Source organism: Scyliorhinus torazame, chromosome 24, assembly GCF_047496885.1.
Source record: "Scyliorhinus torazame isolate Kashiwa2021f chromosome 24, sScyTor2.1, whole genome shotgun sequence".
Taxonomy (NCBI): domain Eukaryota; kingdom Metazoa; phylum Chordata; class Chondrichthyes; order Carcharhiniformes; family Scyliorhinidae; genus Scyliorhinus; species Scyliorhinus torazame.
In genome coordinates, this window is record NC_092730.1 from 22,912,595 (window position 1) to 22,929,517 (window position 16,923).

The 16,923-nt window shown below is 56.4% G+C and overlaps 1 protein-coding gene across 3 annotated transcripts in view; it reads right to left on the bottom strand.

Annotated features, from left to right (window-relative positions):
* Nucleotides 1-16,923, bottom strand: part of LOC140399968 (syntaxin-5-like) — a 65,708-nt gene that overhangs the window by 2,413 nt on the left and 46,372 nt on the right. For all 3 annotated transcript variants that reach the window (XM_072489461.1, XM_072489463.1, XM_072489462.1), the window contains exons 5-11: nucleotides 9,907-9,977; nucleotides 9,062-9,178; nucleotides 5,348-5,404; nucleotides 3,843-3,927; nucleotides 2,979-3,079; nucleotides 1,672-1,793; nucleotides 1-1,127 (exon numbers count right to left, since the gene is read on the bottom strand). The exon at nucleotides 1-1,127 is cut by the window's left edge and continues 2,413 nt beyond it. In XM_072489461.1, coding sequence (XP_072345562.1) covers nucleotides 968-1,127; nucleotides 1,672-1,793; nucleotides 2,979-3,079; nucleotides 3,843-3,927; nucleotides 5,348-5,404; nucleotides 9,062-9,178; nucleotides 9,907-9,977 — 713 coding nt within the window. In that variant the 3' untranslated portion in view covers nucleotides 1-967. The remainder of the gene's footprint in view (nucleotides 1,128-1,671; nucleotides 1,794-2,978; nucleotides 3,080-3,842; nucleotides 3,928-5,347; nucleotides 5,405-9,061; nucleotides 9,179-9,906; nucleotides 9,978-16,923) is intronic.

Here is a 16,923-nt window from a genome sequence, read left to right on the forward strand (position 1 = left end):
ACGCTGGGCGCACGTGGCCCGCGACTGAAACACTGAACCACAAATTATTCCCCACTCTCTCGGTCTAGAGGAGCTGGCACAACGAGATATGGCCACCCCCGCGTTTGTTATCCACAACCCGTTCAGTATTGATTTATATATATATTTATATATTCATTGGAGGAGGGTAGACATCTTGTAGAATCATCCAGAACCTTCTCTGGACTCATTTCCTCGTGTTGCCCACACCTCCCCGACCCACTCTCTTTTCGGTAACCTTGGCAGCGCTCGGGGTGGGACTGACATCGGCCGGGGATCGCGCTCCTCTCTCACCGCCCCGCCATGTCCGCCTGCCCCCGAGGGGGTCAGATCAAAGTTCGCACTCCGCGGGGAGGGGGGGGGGGGGGGGGGAGCTGCACGTCCCGACCACACGAGGTGACTATAGACAGGAAACAGGAAAACTAGCCGCGGGTGTGAGCGGTCTGTACAAAGGACTCGCCAAGTCCGCCCTTACGGCTGGAAACGGGTCCGTGTGGTGAACCCCTGGCTGTTGCAGACTGATGATCCGGCAGAACGACGGTGACGCTGGAGCCCAGCAGCTGTGTCTCAGGAGGAACGCGGGCGGAAGCGGAGATTCCACCAAGTTGGGCCGGGTGGCTGCGAGAGCCAGCAGTTCAGTGCCCCCCTGCCGAATGTCTGCAGGGCGGCGGCTCAGCTGTGCAGTTCTGTAATGTTTAGTGCTGGAATCTCCTCCTTCCGATCCAGCTGGCTGCGGTTCTGTTTGCGGGGGGTGGGGGGGGGGGGGGCTGGCGATCGGTGAGCGTCCTGTCGCACCGCGGGTTGGGCCTCCCGCCGTTGGCGATGCCGCAGCTTTGGACGCCGAATCCGCAAAGGGAGGAGGGCGTCCTCGACGCGGGCAGGGGGGAGATTGTGGGGGTAGAGGGATGGGATGGGATTGGGGGGGGGGGGGGGGGGGGGGGCATCGGTTCTAGGCCAGGAACACCACAAAGACGATGAAGAAAACGGCGAGGATGAGGAAGATCTTGATCATCAGCCAGCGGTTGGAGGTGACGGACTGGAAGTACTTGAGGATCTCGGAGTGGGCCGCTTCCACGTTCAGCTGACTGTCCTCCACGTTGGTGTCGATCCTGCGGGGGCGAGAGAGTTGGGGAGTGTTGACGGAGGCTCGTCGCGGACGCAGAGAAAGCCCCCCCCCCCTCCCCCGCCCAACTCAAAATCCAGCCCTCGGAGTCTCAGCCCGCTGCCATCCCTCTAACTAGCCCCCCGCCCCCCCCCCCTCCCACCCGAGGTTCCCCCATCTGGCTGCACGCCGCAGACCTCACTGGCCTTTCCTCATCCCGTTCCCGATCGCCAAACAGCAACTCCGAAGGGAAAGCCCGGAGAAGGATCCAGGGGCGAGCTTGGCCGCACGATGCCACCCACAGTCAAAAAGCCCGTGAAAACTTGCCGGCTCTGGGATGCCAGAGGGTCAGGGGCCGAGCATCAACAGGGGAAGGGGGCTCCCAAGTTCTCACGAGGGGCTGAATGGCATTCTTTGGCGCTGGAGAGTTCTAGACCCTCGCCGGGGGGGGTCTGATTTCTCCCAATCCTCGGGGGGGGGGGGCAACTTGCACTCTGCAGAGATCAGCACCCTGGGCCGGCCGGTAGAAGTGGCACCTTGTACCCCCTTACCTCTGTATGGTCTCCTCCTGCTCCTTGACCATGTGCGCGAGCTGCTGGAATATGGAGCCTAGTTCCACAATGGTGGCTTCGATGTTCTGCATCGTGTCCGCTCTGCTCTGGATGTACGAATCCTGGGGGGGAAGGAAACACGCAGGGTTACAGGCAGGCTGTCTCCCCCGCATTCGTCACTTGGGGAGGGGGGGCACCGAATCGAGGAATGTGCCCCTTTGGACGGAGGAGGGAGGCTTCCCCTGAAATGGGCCGAACGAGACAACTCCGTTCAGGGGGGGGGGGGGGGGGGGGGGGGCAATTAGATTTGGGCAACAAAGGCTGTGCCTCGACACCCCCAAGAAAGAATAAAAAAAACATTTGGTACGGACAAGACCCCACTCAAGTACTACACCACAGTGTGGAGGTACGAATGGCCCCTCCCCAGGTTTAATCGCTGCTTCGAGCTCAGTGAAACGCTCTTTCCCCTCAGAGACCAGGCCCCTGTGTTGGTCCTTGGTCAAGCGACCTTACCGGCTCTGCTGCCCCTCTCGCTGCCGACCAGAGGCGCCGCCACTGGAGGGATCTCGCAGGCTGGCACTCAAAAAAAAATCTGTTGGGAACACATCTCCTGTGACCGTCGTGTCATGCGGAACTCGGGCTGGGCGACCGGTCGACACTCCCGGATGGGTGTCACACACCCGCCAGGCGAAATTCAGGAGGGAATTATTTAAGTTTAATGATTCACAACTTGCGAGTTGAATTAATGCCGCACAGCACCCCTTACAGAAATGTGCGCGCGATGTGCGTGTCCAGGAACAGGCTGCACTGTGACACCCTCTAAAGACGAATAGCACACCAACACAATTTTTCCAGAACCCACCCTCCTCCGCCCCCCCCCCCCCCCAAAACATGAAGACCACCCTGACCAGGTAAAGAAAATGGACAGTGCCTCTAAAACCGAGAAGGACGAGGGCAGCAGCAGACGCAGGGGGAACGCCCCCGCCTGCAAGTTCCCCCCTCCGAGCCGCCCGCCATCCCGACTCGGAAATATATCGGCCGTTCCTTCACTGTGGCCGGGGTCAAAATTCCTCCCTAACAGCACGGTGGGTGTACCTACACCACACGGGGACGGCAGCGGGTTCAAGATGGCGGCTCACCCACCACCTTCTCGAGGGGCAATTAGGGATGGGCAATAAACGCTGGGCCCGGCCCAGCGACGGCCCACGTCCCGTGAATGAATAAATTAAGAAAAAGCATCCACACAGCCGCAGCTCAGGTGAGGGGTGGGTAGGAGTCGGGGAGCTTCGAGGTGTGGCCCTCCCTACCTGCTCGTCGATGAGCTGAAGCTGTTGGTTGGTCTTGGCGTCCATGTCGATGGCGACGTCTCCGGCTCTGCGAGCATCATCTTGCAGTAACACGGACCCGCCTGTGGGGGGAGACACACACGGGGGGGGGTTAGAGACAACCTCGCGGGACCAAGATGGCAGCTCACCCCACCACTTTCTCCAGGGGCCAATTAGGCACGGGCGACAAATACTGGGCCTACCAGTGGAGAGGAGGACCGGCCAGATGGGCCGAGGCTCCTATTCCTGTCAGGGTAGGTACGGAGCACCGGTGTCCCCAATCCCTTCTCAGCCCACCACCCTGGGGTAGGGAGGGAGATAAAACACCCAACACACACCCGCATGGACCAGCTCCCGTGCATCCCCAAGGATGTGTTCCCTCCGGGGAAGAGAAGAGTGGGCAGGGGCTGAAGAACGATCCGCACCACCCCTACCACCCCGCACAGCCCTGATCAGAACCCCCCCCCCCCGCAATCCGGGAGCAATGGGGGTTCAGCTCTGGGCCCCACACCTCAGGAAGGATTGGGCCCTTGGGGGTGGGGGTGGGGGGCAGGCCAGATTCACCAGGTTGAGCGTGGGGACAAAAAGGGTTCAATTGCGAGGACGGGTTACACAGGCTAGGCCTGTATTCCTGTGACTGCAGAAGACCAAAAGGGTGACCGGGATTCAACAGGGTTGATGGGCCATTCGATAAGCTCATGGCCGGCAAGAACTCAGCAAAACTTGAAATGACCCAGCGGAAATGCTCCGACCTTCGATCAGCCTTTGCATCACATTTCACGGTCCCCGGGAGGAGTAGTCAGTCCACTCAGGCCAGCGGCTGGCGGTGAAAGGGACGGTACTCACCGTAACCATTCGCGGCTGATGGTGGCAGGCTCGAGACCGTGGTGTGCGAGAACTGCTCTCTCCTGTTCCGCTGCATCTTGAGGTTCTGTCGATCCGGGGAAATCGAAGACAATGGACGTCAATCGCAGGTCAGCGGGCGCGTCCCGCGCACAATCCCCCCATCCCCCGCTGTCCCACTCCATTCCACAGTTGTTGCAACGCGGACCCTGCCTCCCCGGGGATAGCACCACAAGTCTCCAGCTCACTCTGGCTTGGGCAGCTCACGGTGATGGAACAGATCGGGAGTGCCAGAGATCAGGCCTGACCCAGAGAAAGCCCTGGCAGGCAAGCTGGAAAGGTGTCCGGGTCTGCCGAACTCAATGAGGGAATGAGTGGATTCTAGGCCAGCGGTTTAATTCCCCCGGCAAGAATTCTGCATCAGTACTGACAGATCACAAGGGGTAGTTCAGCAGGAATCACTCGAGTTCCTCCTCCTCCTCGCCATCTCGGATTGCATGACAGACTGGCACTACCCCAGGCCCTGCCTGCAATTAGCGATGCAACCCTCAGTGTGCGCGCACAGCGGATCCCCGGGAGATTTAGTCGGGCACATGTTGTAATCTCACACTAGGAGCCTCTCCGACTGTCCTGTCACGACCCACCCGGCGGCTGAGGATAAGAGGTGTGACACTGGGTGCCGTGCACAGCCGGCCAAGAGCCTGTTAATCCTGTGCGATGTTTACTCCAGCCTCCCCGTTTCCTGCTCTGACCCATTAATCAGTGCGACTCGCTAATGGGCCGAGGTGATGGCTGGAGGGGATTAGCGCAGGAAGGAAGAGGCCTGACTGATTCACAAATAGGAATCAGAGAGATAACGTTAATTTCATTGCAGACCAAAGCCCCGTTAGTGGAATTAGCCGTCAAGTACGCTACTTATTGAGTTGGGATAAATTAACGATGAACGAGATGAAGTTTAAGAGCTGCGCCGCTGCCCTGTGAAGGCGCTGACCCTCGCAGTACTGCAGGTCCATTGCCGTATTCCCTCTGACATCTCAACCAACTGATTATTTTTCCATGTATTAGGCCGGGGAGAGCTATTTGACAGGGGGTGGGATACCTGGCCAAGCCTGACGGGCGTGCGCACACATACACATCGCCCAGTTGAGTCAGCGTACAGTGATCAGGAATGGGAGCCCACTGTGGGTGTGTCTCTCCCGCCTGTTGTGTTAATAAGTTGTCTACCTTGGGGGGGGGGGGGGGGGGGGGTGATAGAACCTAGTTGGCGAAATGGAGCCACGATGCAGATGACCCATGACGGGCTGGAAGTTTGGGAAGGGGCCGAGTGGCCTCCTCCTGTTCCTGTGGCACCAACGGTCGCTGACTCGCATTCATTCCCACCTTCCTCCCTCCGCTAATTAAGCCGCGCTTTCAGCGGGTTGGACCGCGGCGGCGCAGGCTGCCCGAGGGCGATCGGCGCTCTAGCTGAGCGGCCCTGCCAAGGGGTCAAAAGTGAAAGGTCACGTTACCTCTGTCCTCACTTCGAGAACCGATTTGAAATCGTTTGACATGGAAGCCAGTCGGGACTGCGGAGGAAAGAGACAGCATGTTACGTAAGGTCAGGTCCGAGCGTAACCGCGCTCCCCCAGAACGTCAGATCAGAGCGTAAACGCGTTCCCCCGGAACGTCAGGTCTGAGCGTAACTGCGCTCCCCCGGTACGTCAGGTCTGAGCGTAACCGCGTTCCCCCGCAACGTCAGGTCCGAGCGTAACCGCGTTCCCCGGAACGTCAGGTGCGAGCGTAACCGCGTTCCCCCGGAACGTCAGGTCCGAGCGTAACCGCGCTCCCCCGGAAGGTCAGGTCCGAGCGTAATCGCTCTCCCCCGCAACGTCAGGTCCGAGCGTAACCGCGTTCCCCCGCAACGTCAGGTCCGAGCGTAACCGCGTTCCCCCGCAACGTCAGGTCCGAGCGTAACCCCGCTCCCCCGCAACGTCACGTCCGAGCGTAACCGCGTTCTCCCGCAACGTCAGGTCAGAGCGTAACCGCGTTCCCCCGCAACGTCAGGTCCGAGCGTAACCGCGTTCTCCCGGAACGTCAGGTCCGAGCGTAACCGCGTTCTCCCGGAACGTCAGGTCCGAGCGTAACCGCGTTTCCCCAGAACGTCAGTTCCGAGCGTAACCTCGTTCCCCCGCAACGTCAGGTCCGAGCGTAACCGCGTTCCCCCGGAACGTCAGGTCCGAGCGTAACCCCGCTCCCCCAGAACGTCAGGTCTGAGCGTAACCGCATTTCCCCCGGAACGTCAAGTCCGAGCGTAACCGCGTTTCCCCCGGAACGTCAGGTGCGAGCGTAACCGCGTTCCCCCGGAACGTCAGGTCCGAGCGTAACCGCGCTCCCCCGGAAGGTCAGGTCCGAGCGTAATCGCTCTCCCCCGCAACGTCAGGTCCGAGCGTAACCGCGTTCCCCCGCAACGTCAGGTCCGAGCGTAACCGCGTTCCCCCGCAACGTCAGGTCCGAGCGTAACCCCGCTCCCCCGCAACGTCACGTCCGAGCGTAACCGCGTTCTCCCGCAACGTCAGGTCAGAGCGTAACCGCGTTCCCCCGCAACGTCAGGTCCGAGCGTAACCGCGTTCTCCCGGAACGTCAGGTCCGAGCGTAACCGCGTTCTCCCGGAACGTCAGGTCCGAGCGTAACCGCGTTTCCCCAGAACGTCAGTTCCGAGCGTAACCTCGTTCCCCCGCAACGTCAGGTCCGAGCGTAACCGCGTTCCCCCGGAACGTCAGGTCCGAGCGTAACCCCGCTCCCCCAGAACGTCAGGTCTGAGCGTAACCGCATTTCCCCCGGAACGTCAGGTCCGAGCGTAACCGCGTTTCCCCCGGAACGTCAGGTCCGAGCGTAACCGCGTTTCCCCCGGAACGTCAGGTCTGAGCGTAACCGTGTTCTCCCGGAACGTCAGGTCCGAGCGTAACCGCATTTCCCCAGAACGTCAGGTCTGAGCGTAACCGCATTTCCCCCGGAACGTCAGGTCCGAGCGTAACCACGTTCCCCCGGAACGTCAGGTCTGAGCGTAACCGCGTTTCCCCAGAACGTCAGGTCCGAGCGTAACCGCATTCCCCCGGAACGTCAGGTCTGAGCGTAACCGCGTTTCCCCAGAACGTCAGGTCTGAGCGTAACCGCGTTTCCCCAGAACGTCAGGTCTGAGCGTAACCGCATTTCCCCCAGGTCTGAGCGTAACCACGTTCCCCCGGAACGTCAGGTCCGAGCGTAACCGCGTTCCCCCGCAACGTCAGGTCCGAGCGTAACCGCATTTCCCCAGAACGTCAGGTCGGAGCGTAACCGCGTTCCCCCGGAACGTCAGGTCCGAGCGAAACCGCGTTCCCCTGGAACGTCAGGTCCGAGCGAAACCGCGTTCCCCTGGAACGTCAGGTCCGAGCGTAACCGCGTTCCCCCGGAACGTCAGGTCCGAGCGTAACCCCGCTCCCCCAGAACGTCAGGTCCGAGCGTAACCCCGCTCCCCCAGAACGTCAGGTCTGAGCGTAACCGCGTTTCCCCAGAACGTCAGGTCCGAGCGTAACCGCGTTCCCCCGGAACGTCAGGTCCGCACGTTAACCGCGTTCCCCCGGAACGTCAGGTCAGAGCGTAACCGCGTTTCCCCGGAATGTCAGGTCAGAGCGTAACAGCGTTCCCCCGGAACGTCAGGTCCGAGCGTAACCGCGTTCCCCCGGAACGTCAGGTCCGAGCGTAACCGCGTTTCCCCCGGAACGTCAGGTCCCAGCGTAACCGCGTTTCCCCCGGAATGTCAGGTCCCAGCGTAACCGCGATTCCCCGGAATGTCAGGTCCCAGCGTAACAGTGTTTCCCCGGAACGTCAGGTCCCAGCGTAACCGCAATTCCCCGGAATGTCAGGTCCGAGCGTAACCACGTTCCCCCCCCCGGCTCACAGCGAGAGGGGGTGGCGATCCCAGGCAAACCATCAATGATTCAGGTGACTAGGAACAATGAGAATTCTTTTTTTTCTCCCCAATTAATGGACAATTTAGTGTGGCCAATCCACCTAACCTGCACATGTTTGGGCTGTAGGGGTGAGACCCACGCAGACACGGGGAGAATGTGCAAACTCCACACAGGCTGTGACCCGGGGGCGGAATCGAACCGGGGTCCTCGGCGTCCTGAGTCAGCAGTGCTAACCACTGCGCCACCGCGCTGCCCTTGGGCATTCATGGGTCCCATTTACAGATTGTCCTTGGGGCAACACAGCCAGAGACACCGAGCACAGTCAGACACCATCTGACAAGTCACACAAGGGCGTATTCGGTGACTAGAAGGTTGGTGGGCTTTAAGCAATATCCTAAAGGAGTGAGGGGGGACGGGGCAAAGAGAGGGGGGGGACGGGGTAAAGAGAGGGGGGGGGGGGACGGGGCAAAGAGAGGGGGGGGGGAACGGGGCAAAGAGAGGGGGAGGGACGGGGCAAAGAGAGGGGGGGCGGGGCAAAGAGAGGGGGGGGGACGGGGCAAAGAGAGGGGGGGACGGGGCAAAGAGAGGGGGGGACGGGGCAAAGAGAGGGGGGGACGGGGCAAAGAGAAGGGGGGACGGGGCAAAGAGAAGGGGGGGACGGGGCAAAGAGAAGGGGGGACGGGGCAAAGAGAGGGGGGGACGGGGCAAAGAGGGGGCGGGGCAAAGAGGGGGGCGGGGCAAAGAGGGGGCGGGGCAAAGAGAGGGGGCGGGGCAAAGAGAGGGGGCGGGGCAAAGAGAGGGGGCGGGGCAAAGAGAGGGGGCGGGGCAAAGAGAGGGGGCGGGGCAAAGAGAGGGGGCGGGGCAAAGAGAGGGGACGGGGCAAAGAGAGGGGACGGGGCAAAGAGAGGGGACGGGGCAAAGAGAGGGGGTGGGGCAAAGAGAGGAGGCGGGGCAAAGAGAGGAGGCGGGGCAAAGAGAGGAGGCGGGGCAAAGAGAGGAGGCAGGGCAAAGAGAGGAGGCGGGACAAAGAGAGGAGGCGGGGCAAAGAGAGGGGGCAGGGCAAAGAGAGGGGGCGGGAAAGGTGCACAGAGGTTTAGAAAGGCAATTCCAGAACCTAGTGTCCAGGCACATTGTGCACATCGCACTGGGGCAGGGAGTGTGCAGGTCCATAAACAAACCACACTAACCCAAATAAAACCACCAGCATTCGCTGGGCACTGTCCCAGCGGAGCAGTCTGGGGCGGGTAGCCAGGGTGTGAGTTTGTGGGGGGGGGGGGGGGGGCCCTGGGTTACCTGCAGCGAGACCACAATGGTGTTGGAATGCGTCTGTAAGTGCCGCCCGCTCTGGCTCTCCTTGGCTCTGACGAAGTCCTGCAGCTGGGCGATCTGCTTGTTCAGGCTGTTGATATCCTGCCCGGGCGGAGACAAACGACAAGAGGAGAAATTGGGACCTTGGCAACGAAAGAATCAGAAAATCTCCCAGCACAGGAGGCCACTCGGCCTGCTGCGCCGGTGCTGGCTCCTCCAGAGTCCAGTTAAACCCACGCCCCAAAGTCCGGCAAATATTTGAACATCGAGATTATCCCCCCTGCCCCGCAACCCAGATTTCAAACACCCTGAACCCTGTGTTCCCTGGTGGCTGAGGGCCATGACTCTGCCAGCCAACATTCTCCCACATGCTCCAGGTATCAATCAGTCGATGTGACAAAGACTCCCCTGGGGATACTGACACCCCAGCCCCAGAACCACCGGCTTGTCTCTTGCAAGGGGGGAGTCGGGACGAGGCCCTTTACACTCCACTGGAGGCCCTGCACCCTCCCCGTGAAGGCTCTCTGCTATTCCAGCTCTTTTTTAAAGGAAGCTCTTGGCTTTCGAATCATTGCTCGGTTCCTCTGACACCAGAACAACAGACGCTGCCTTTCCGGATGGGCTCTCTTCACATCGTTTAACGGTGACCCAACCCGCCTCACCGCCAGCGAGGAACTTCACCGGCTGGATAGGGCCGTGGGTCACACTTGAGCAAGCGGGAGGCGCTATAGGAATGCAAAACTCTGACTTTCCTTCAGGGGAGATATCATGCAATTGAAAAGAAAAACACTCACACAAACAATGAATCATTTCAATTCAATCTGCCAAACCTGTTTGATGATGTACGTCAACTCCTCGATTTCAACAGCTTTGTCATCAAACAAGGATTTCCGCTTGGCCACTGTCACAGAAACAGGATCCACCATCAGCATGTTAAAACCGACGGAAACACAATCTAATCCAGGTGTTCGGGGTGGTTTATATATAGAATAACAGATACCCGGGAGTGAGTTACAGACTGGAATCTAATCGAGGGGTTCGGGGTGGTTTATATATAGAATAACAGATACCCGGGAGTGAGTTACAGACTGGAATCTAATCGAGGGGTTCAGGGTGGTTTATATATAGAATAACAGATACCCGGGAGTGAGTTACAGACTGCAATCTAATCGAGGGGTTCGGGGTGGTTTATATACAGAATAACAGATACCCGGGAGTGAGTTACAGACTGGAATCTAATCCAGGGGTTCGGGGTGGTTTATATATAGAATAACAGATACGCGGGAGTGAGTTACAGACTGGAATCTAATCCAGGGGTTCGGGGTGGTTTATATATAGAATAACAGATACCCGGGAGTGAGTTACAGACTGGAATCTAATCGAGGGGTTCAGGGTGGTTTATATATAGATTAACAGATACCCGGGAGCGAGTTACAGACTGGAATTTAATCAAGGGGTTCGGGGTGGTTTATATATAGATTAACAGATACCCGGGAGTGTGTTACAGACTGGAATATAATCGAGGGGTTCGGGGTGGTTTATATATAGAATAACAGATACCCGGGAGTGAGTTACAGACTGGAATCTAATCGAGGGGTTCGGGGTGGTTTATATATAGATTAACAGATACCCGGGAGCGAGTTACAGACTGGAATCTAATCGAGGGGTTCGGGGTGGTTTATATATAGAATAACAGATACCCGGGAGTGAGTTACAGACTGGAATTTAATCGAGGGGTTCGGGGTGGTTTATATAGAGAATAACAGATACCCGGGAGTGAGTTACAGACTGGAATCTAATCGAGGGGTTCGGGGTGGTTTATATATAGAATAACAGATACCCGGGAGTGAGTTACAGACTGGAATCTAATCGAGGGGTTCGGGGTGGTTTATATATAGAATAACAGATACCCGGGAGTGAGTTACAGACTGGAATCTAATCGAGGGGTTCGGGATGGTTTATATATAGAATAACTGATACACTGGAGTGAGTTACAGACTGGAATCTAATCGAGGGGTTCGGGGTGGTTTATATGTAGAACAGATACCCGCGAGTGAGTTACAGACTGGAATCTAATAGAGGGGTTCGGGGTGGTTTATATATAGAATATCAGATACCTGGGAGTGAGTTACAGACTGGAATCTAATCGAGGGGTTCGGGTGGTTTATATATAGAATAACAGATACCCGGGACTGAGTTACAGACTGGAATCTAATCGAGGGGTTCGGGGTGGTTTATATGTAGAATAACAGATACACGGAGTGAGTTACAAACTGGAATTTAATCGAGGGGTTCGGGGTGGTTTATATGTAGAATAACAGATACCCGGGAGTGAGTTACAGACTGGAATCTAATCGAGGGGTTCGGGGTGGTTTATATATAGAACAGATACCCGGGAGTGAGTTACAGAGTGGAATCTAATCGAGGAGCTCGGGGTGGTTTATATATAGAATAACAGATACCCGGGAGTGAGTTACAGAGTGGAATCTAATCGAGGAGCTCGGGGTGGTTTATATATAGAATAACAGATACCCGGGAGTGAGTTACAGACAGGATTCTAATCGAGGAGTTCAGTGTGGTTTATATATAGATTAACAGATACCTGGGAGTGAGTTACAGACTGGAATCTAATCGAGGGGTTCGGGGTGGTTTATATATAGAATAACAGATACCCGGGAGTGAGTTACCGACTGGAATCTAATCGAGGGGTTCGGGGTGGTTTATATATAGAATAACAGATACCCGGGAGCGAGTTACAGACTGGAATCTAATCGAGGGGTTCGGGGTGGGTTATATATAGAATAACAGATACCCGGGAGTGAGTTACAGACTGGAATCTAATCGAGGAGCTCGGGGTGGTTTATATATAGAATAACAGATACCCGGGAGTGAGTTACAGACAGGATTCTAATCGAGGAGTTCAGTGTGGTTTATATATAGATTAACAGATACCTGGGAGTGAGTTACAGACTGGAATCTAATCGAGGGGTTCGGGGTGGTTTATATATAGAATAACAGATACCCGGGAGTGAGTTACCGACTGGAATCTAATCGAGGGGTTCGGGGTGGTTTATATATAGAATAACAGATACCCGGGAGCGAGTTACAGACTGGAATCTAATCGAGGGGTTCGGGGTGGGTTATATATAGAATAACAGATACCCGGGAGTGAGTTACAGAGTGGAATCTAATCAAGGGGTTCGGGGTGGTTTTCTACAGAATAACAGATACCCGGGAGAGATTTACAGACTGGAATCTCATCGAGGGGTTCGGGGTGGTTTAAATATAGAATAACAGATACCCGGGAGTGAGTTACAGACTGGAATCTAATCAAGGGGTTCGGGGTGGTTTTCTACAGAATAACAGATACCCGGGAGAGGTTTACAGACTGGATTCTCATCGAGGGGTTCGGGGTGGTTTATATATAGAATAACAGATACCCGGGAGTGAGTTACAGACTGGAATCTAATCGAGGGGTTCGGGGTGGTTTATATATAGAATAACAGATACCCGGGAGTGAGTTACAGACTGGAATCTAATCGAGGGGTTCGGGGTGGTTTCTATATAGAATAACAGATACCCGGGAGTGAGTTACAGACTGGAATCTAATCGAGGGGTTCAGGGTGGTTTATATATAGAATAACAGATACCCGGGAGTGAGTTACAGACTGGAATCTAATTGAGGGGTTCGGGGTGGTTTCTATATAGAATAACAGATACCCGGGAGTGAGTTACAGACTGGAATCTAATCGAGTGGTTCGGGGTGGTTTATATATAGAATAACAGATACCCGGGAGTGAGTTACAGACTGGAATCTAATCGAGGGGTTCGGGGTGGTTTATATATAGAATAACAGATACCCGGGAGTGAGTTACAGACTGGAATCTAATCCGAGGGGTTCAGGGTGGTTTATATATAGAATAACAGATACCCGGGAGTGAGTTACAGACTGGAATCTAATCGAGGGGTTCGGGGTGGTTTATATATAGAATAACAGATACACGGGAGTGAGTTACAGACTGGAATCTAATCGAGGGGTTCGGGGTGGTTTATATATAGAATAACAGATACCCGGGAGTGAGTTACAGACTGGAATCTAATAGAGGGGTTCGGGGTGGTTTAGATATAGAATAACAGATACCCGGGAGTGAGTTACAGACTGGAATCTAATCGAGGGGTTCGGGGTGGTTTATATATAGAATAACAGATACCCGGGAGTGAGTTACAGACTGGAATCTAATCGAGGGGTTCAGGGTGGTTTATATATAGAATAACAGATACCCGGGAGTGAGGTACAGACTGGAATCTAATCGAGGGGTTCAGGGTGGTTTATATATAGAATACCAGATACCTGGGAGTGAGGTACAGACTGGAATCTAATAGAGGGGTTCGGGGTGGTTTATATATAGAATAACAGATACCCGGGAGTGAGGTACAGACTGGAATCTAATCGAAGGGTTCGGGGGGTTTATACATAGGACAGATACCCGGGAGTGAGTTACAGACTGGAATCTAATCGAGGGGTTCGGGGGGTTTATACATAGGACAGATACCTCCCCGAACCCCCATCTTTCGTTTCTTCCTCAGTGTTTGCCACAGATCAAAGTTTGGCAAAAAGTCCAACAGGAAGTTTCTGCTTCAACCCACTCTGGTCTCCATGGTGCTGTTTTCCTCAGAGCACAGGCGCCACCTAGTGCTCGGTTGTAGAGTAGGACAGAGCAGCGGGTTTCTCCGGGACGTTTGGGGAATGTGAATTGAGAAACCCAAGCTGTTGGGTGTTAAGTGGCTCCCCGGGTGCTCTCGACCAGAGACCGGCTCCGGCTCTCTACTCACTGAGCTCTCAACCGCAGCGCTGCACAGTGGAGAGGGCCACCCAGCTAACCTACCGCCAGCTGCCACGCCAGAGTCGTCGGTGGAGAGTGACTGCCGGCTCACTGCGGGGAGGCCGAGGGCCGACCTCAGCAGCAGCAGCCCCTCAACCCGGGGCCGCACCCGACAGCCCGGCCCAGTGGCTCAGGTGGCCTTATTCAAGCGTACAGGGTTCCCGAGGGGACAGTGGATGCTGTCAGGATGTTTCCCCTTGTGGGAGAGGCTCGAACTAGGGGGGGGGCGGGGACACAGCTCGAAAAGTGTACTCCCATTTAAGAGGGAGGATTTGCTGTTCTTCTGAAGGGCTGCGAGTCTGTGGAACACTTTCCCAGAGAGCGATTTGGGTTGGGGGGGGGGCAGTGAATACGTTTAAAAGCAGCGGTCGATAGATTCTTTACGGTGAAGGAAGAGTGTGGGGCCAAGGCTCCAATCAGATCAGACACGTTCTTATTGAATAGCGGGGCAGACTCGAGGGGCCGAGTGGCCTTTTCCCCTGCTCTCTGATTCCCGGGGTCCACTCTAGTCGCAGCCATCTCCAGTCATGGCTCGCACGCCTGTGAAGGGACTGGTGTCCACCCTGGACGTTTTCCTCCTCTCTCTCTACTTTGGACAAAAGGCCCAGGCCATAGAGCTCCGTGGGGTGAAGGCGAAGGCATCCGAAAACGAGGATGAGATTCTGGGCCTAGCGGTAAAAATGGAGACGCACGAGGCGCTACATAAGAGGTGTATCGAAAGGCTCAAAGTCCTGGAGAACAGCTCGAGGAGAAAGAACCTCCGGATTCTGGGTCTCCCCGAGGGAGTGGAGGGAGCTGATGTTGGGGCTTATGTGAGCACGATGCTCCATACGCTAATGGGAGCTGAGGCCCCCTCGGGCCCCCTGGAGGTGGAAGCGGCTCACCGGGTCCTTGTGAGGAGACCAAAGGCTGGAGAACCACCAAGGGCGATAGTGGTGAGATTTCACCACTTCACCGACAGAGAGGCCGTTTTGAGCTGGGCCAAGAAGGTACGGAGTAGCAGGTGGGAGAATGCGGTGATACGAGTGTATCAGGACTGGAGCGCGGAGGTGGCGAGAAGGAGGGCAAGCTTTAATCGGGCCAAGGCGGTGCTTCACAAGAAGAAAATAAAGTTTGGGATGCTGCAGCCGGCGCAATTGTGGGTCACGCACCAAGGCAAACTTTACTACTTTGAAACGTCGGATGAGGCATGGCCCTTCATCCAAGAAGAGAAACTGGACCAGAACTGAGAGACTGATGCTGTGGGGGAGACGATGATGTCGATGTATAGAAATGTAAATTGGGGAATGGGAGGTTCACAGTATCGAGACGATAGAAGGGGTTTTTTCTCTTCTTGACGGGGGGGGGGGGGGGGGGGAACACGGAAATGTGGGCGCCGGTGGAAAAAGGGACTGAGAGGGGGGATGGGGAATGGGGGAGCTGCGCCATGGGGGGTGGGGCCGATCCAGGAAAGCGCAGGTTTTTTCCCGCGCTAGGGAGATGATGGCGGGAAGATAGGCACAAGAAGGATGAGAGTTCCACACACGAGGGGGTCAAGGAGAGAGCGGGGGAAGCTGGGGTCAGTTGGAGTCAGCTGACTTTCGGAAGCATCATGGGGGGAGTAACCATGCTAGATGGGGATCCGGACAACTGGGTTGCTGCTGCTGGGAGCGAGAGGGAGCTGGCAAGGGAAGAGGTGGTCAGGACGGGAGTGCGCAGCCTGGGGGACGGGTGGGTGCGCGGGACCTGGACGGAGGACTGGCCTAGAATAGGGGCGGGCGGGTGGCCCCCCAATCCGGCTGATCACGTGGAATGTGAGAGGCTTAAATGGGCCGATTAAGAGGGCCCGAGTGTTCACACACTTAAAAGGACTGAAGGCAGACGTGGTCATGCTTCAGGAGACGCATCTGAAGGTGGCGGATCAGGTTAGGTTAAGGAAAGGATGGGTGGGACAGGTGTTCCACTCAGGGTTGGACGCGAAAAACAGAGGGGTGGCGATATTGGTGGGGAAACGGGTGTCGTTCGAGGCTAGGAATATAGTGGTGGACAACGGGGGTAGATATGTGATGGTGAATGGTAGTTGCAGGGAAAGGAGGTCGTGCTGGTAAATGTATATGCCCCGAACTGGGACGACGCGGGATTTATGAAGCGGATGCTGGGACGTATCCCGGACCTGGAGGTGGGAAGCCTGGTAATGGCGGGGGGGGGGGGGGGGGGGGGGGGCAGGATTTCAATACTGTGCTGGATCCAGGGTTAGAGGCAAAGACTTCAGACGGAGTTTGACCTGCTGACCACAGGGAAGGCAGAGGCATAGTGGAGGAAGGCATAGGGGATGAGATACGAATATGGGGAAAAGGCGAGTCGGCTGCTGGCCCACCAGCTTCGTAAGAGGATAGCGGCGAGGGAAATTGGGGGAGTCAGGGATGAAACGGGAACTACGGAGCGGAAAGCAGGGAAGGTAAATGAGGTGTTTAAGACCTTTTATGAGAGGCTAAAAAGGTCCCAACCCCCGGAGGGAAAAGAGGGGATGCAACAGTTTCTGGACCAACTAAGATTCCAGAGGGTGGAGGAGCAGGAGGTGGCAGGTCTGGGGGCACCAATTGAGGTGGATGAGGTGACTAAAGGGCTGGGGAACATGCAGGCAGGGAAGGCCCCGGGACCAGACGGGTTCCCGGTGAAATTTTACAGGAAGTATGTGGACTTGTTGGCCCCACTACTGGCGAGAACCTTCAACGAGGCCAGAGAAGGGGGGACTCTACCCCCGACAATGTCGGAGGCGACGATATCACTAATCCTGAAGCGGGACAAAGATCCGCTGCAATGCGGGTCATATAGGCCTATCTCACTCCTGACTGTAGACGCCAAGATGCTGGCAAAAGTGCTGGCGACGAGGATCGAGGATTGTGTCCCGGGGGTGGTGCATGAAGACCAGACAGGGTTTGTAAAGGGGAGACAACTGAATGTCAACGTGCAACGGCTGTTGGG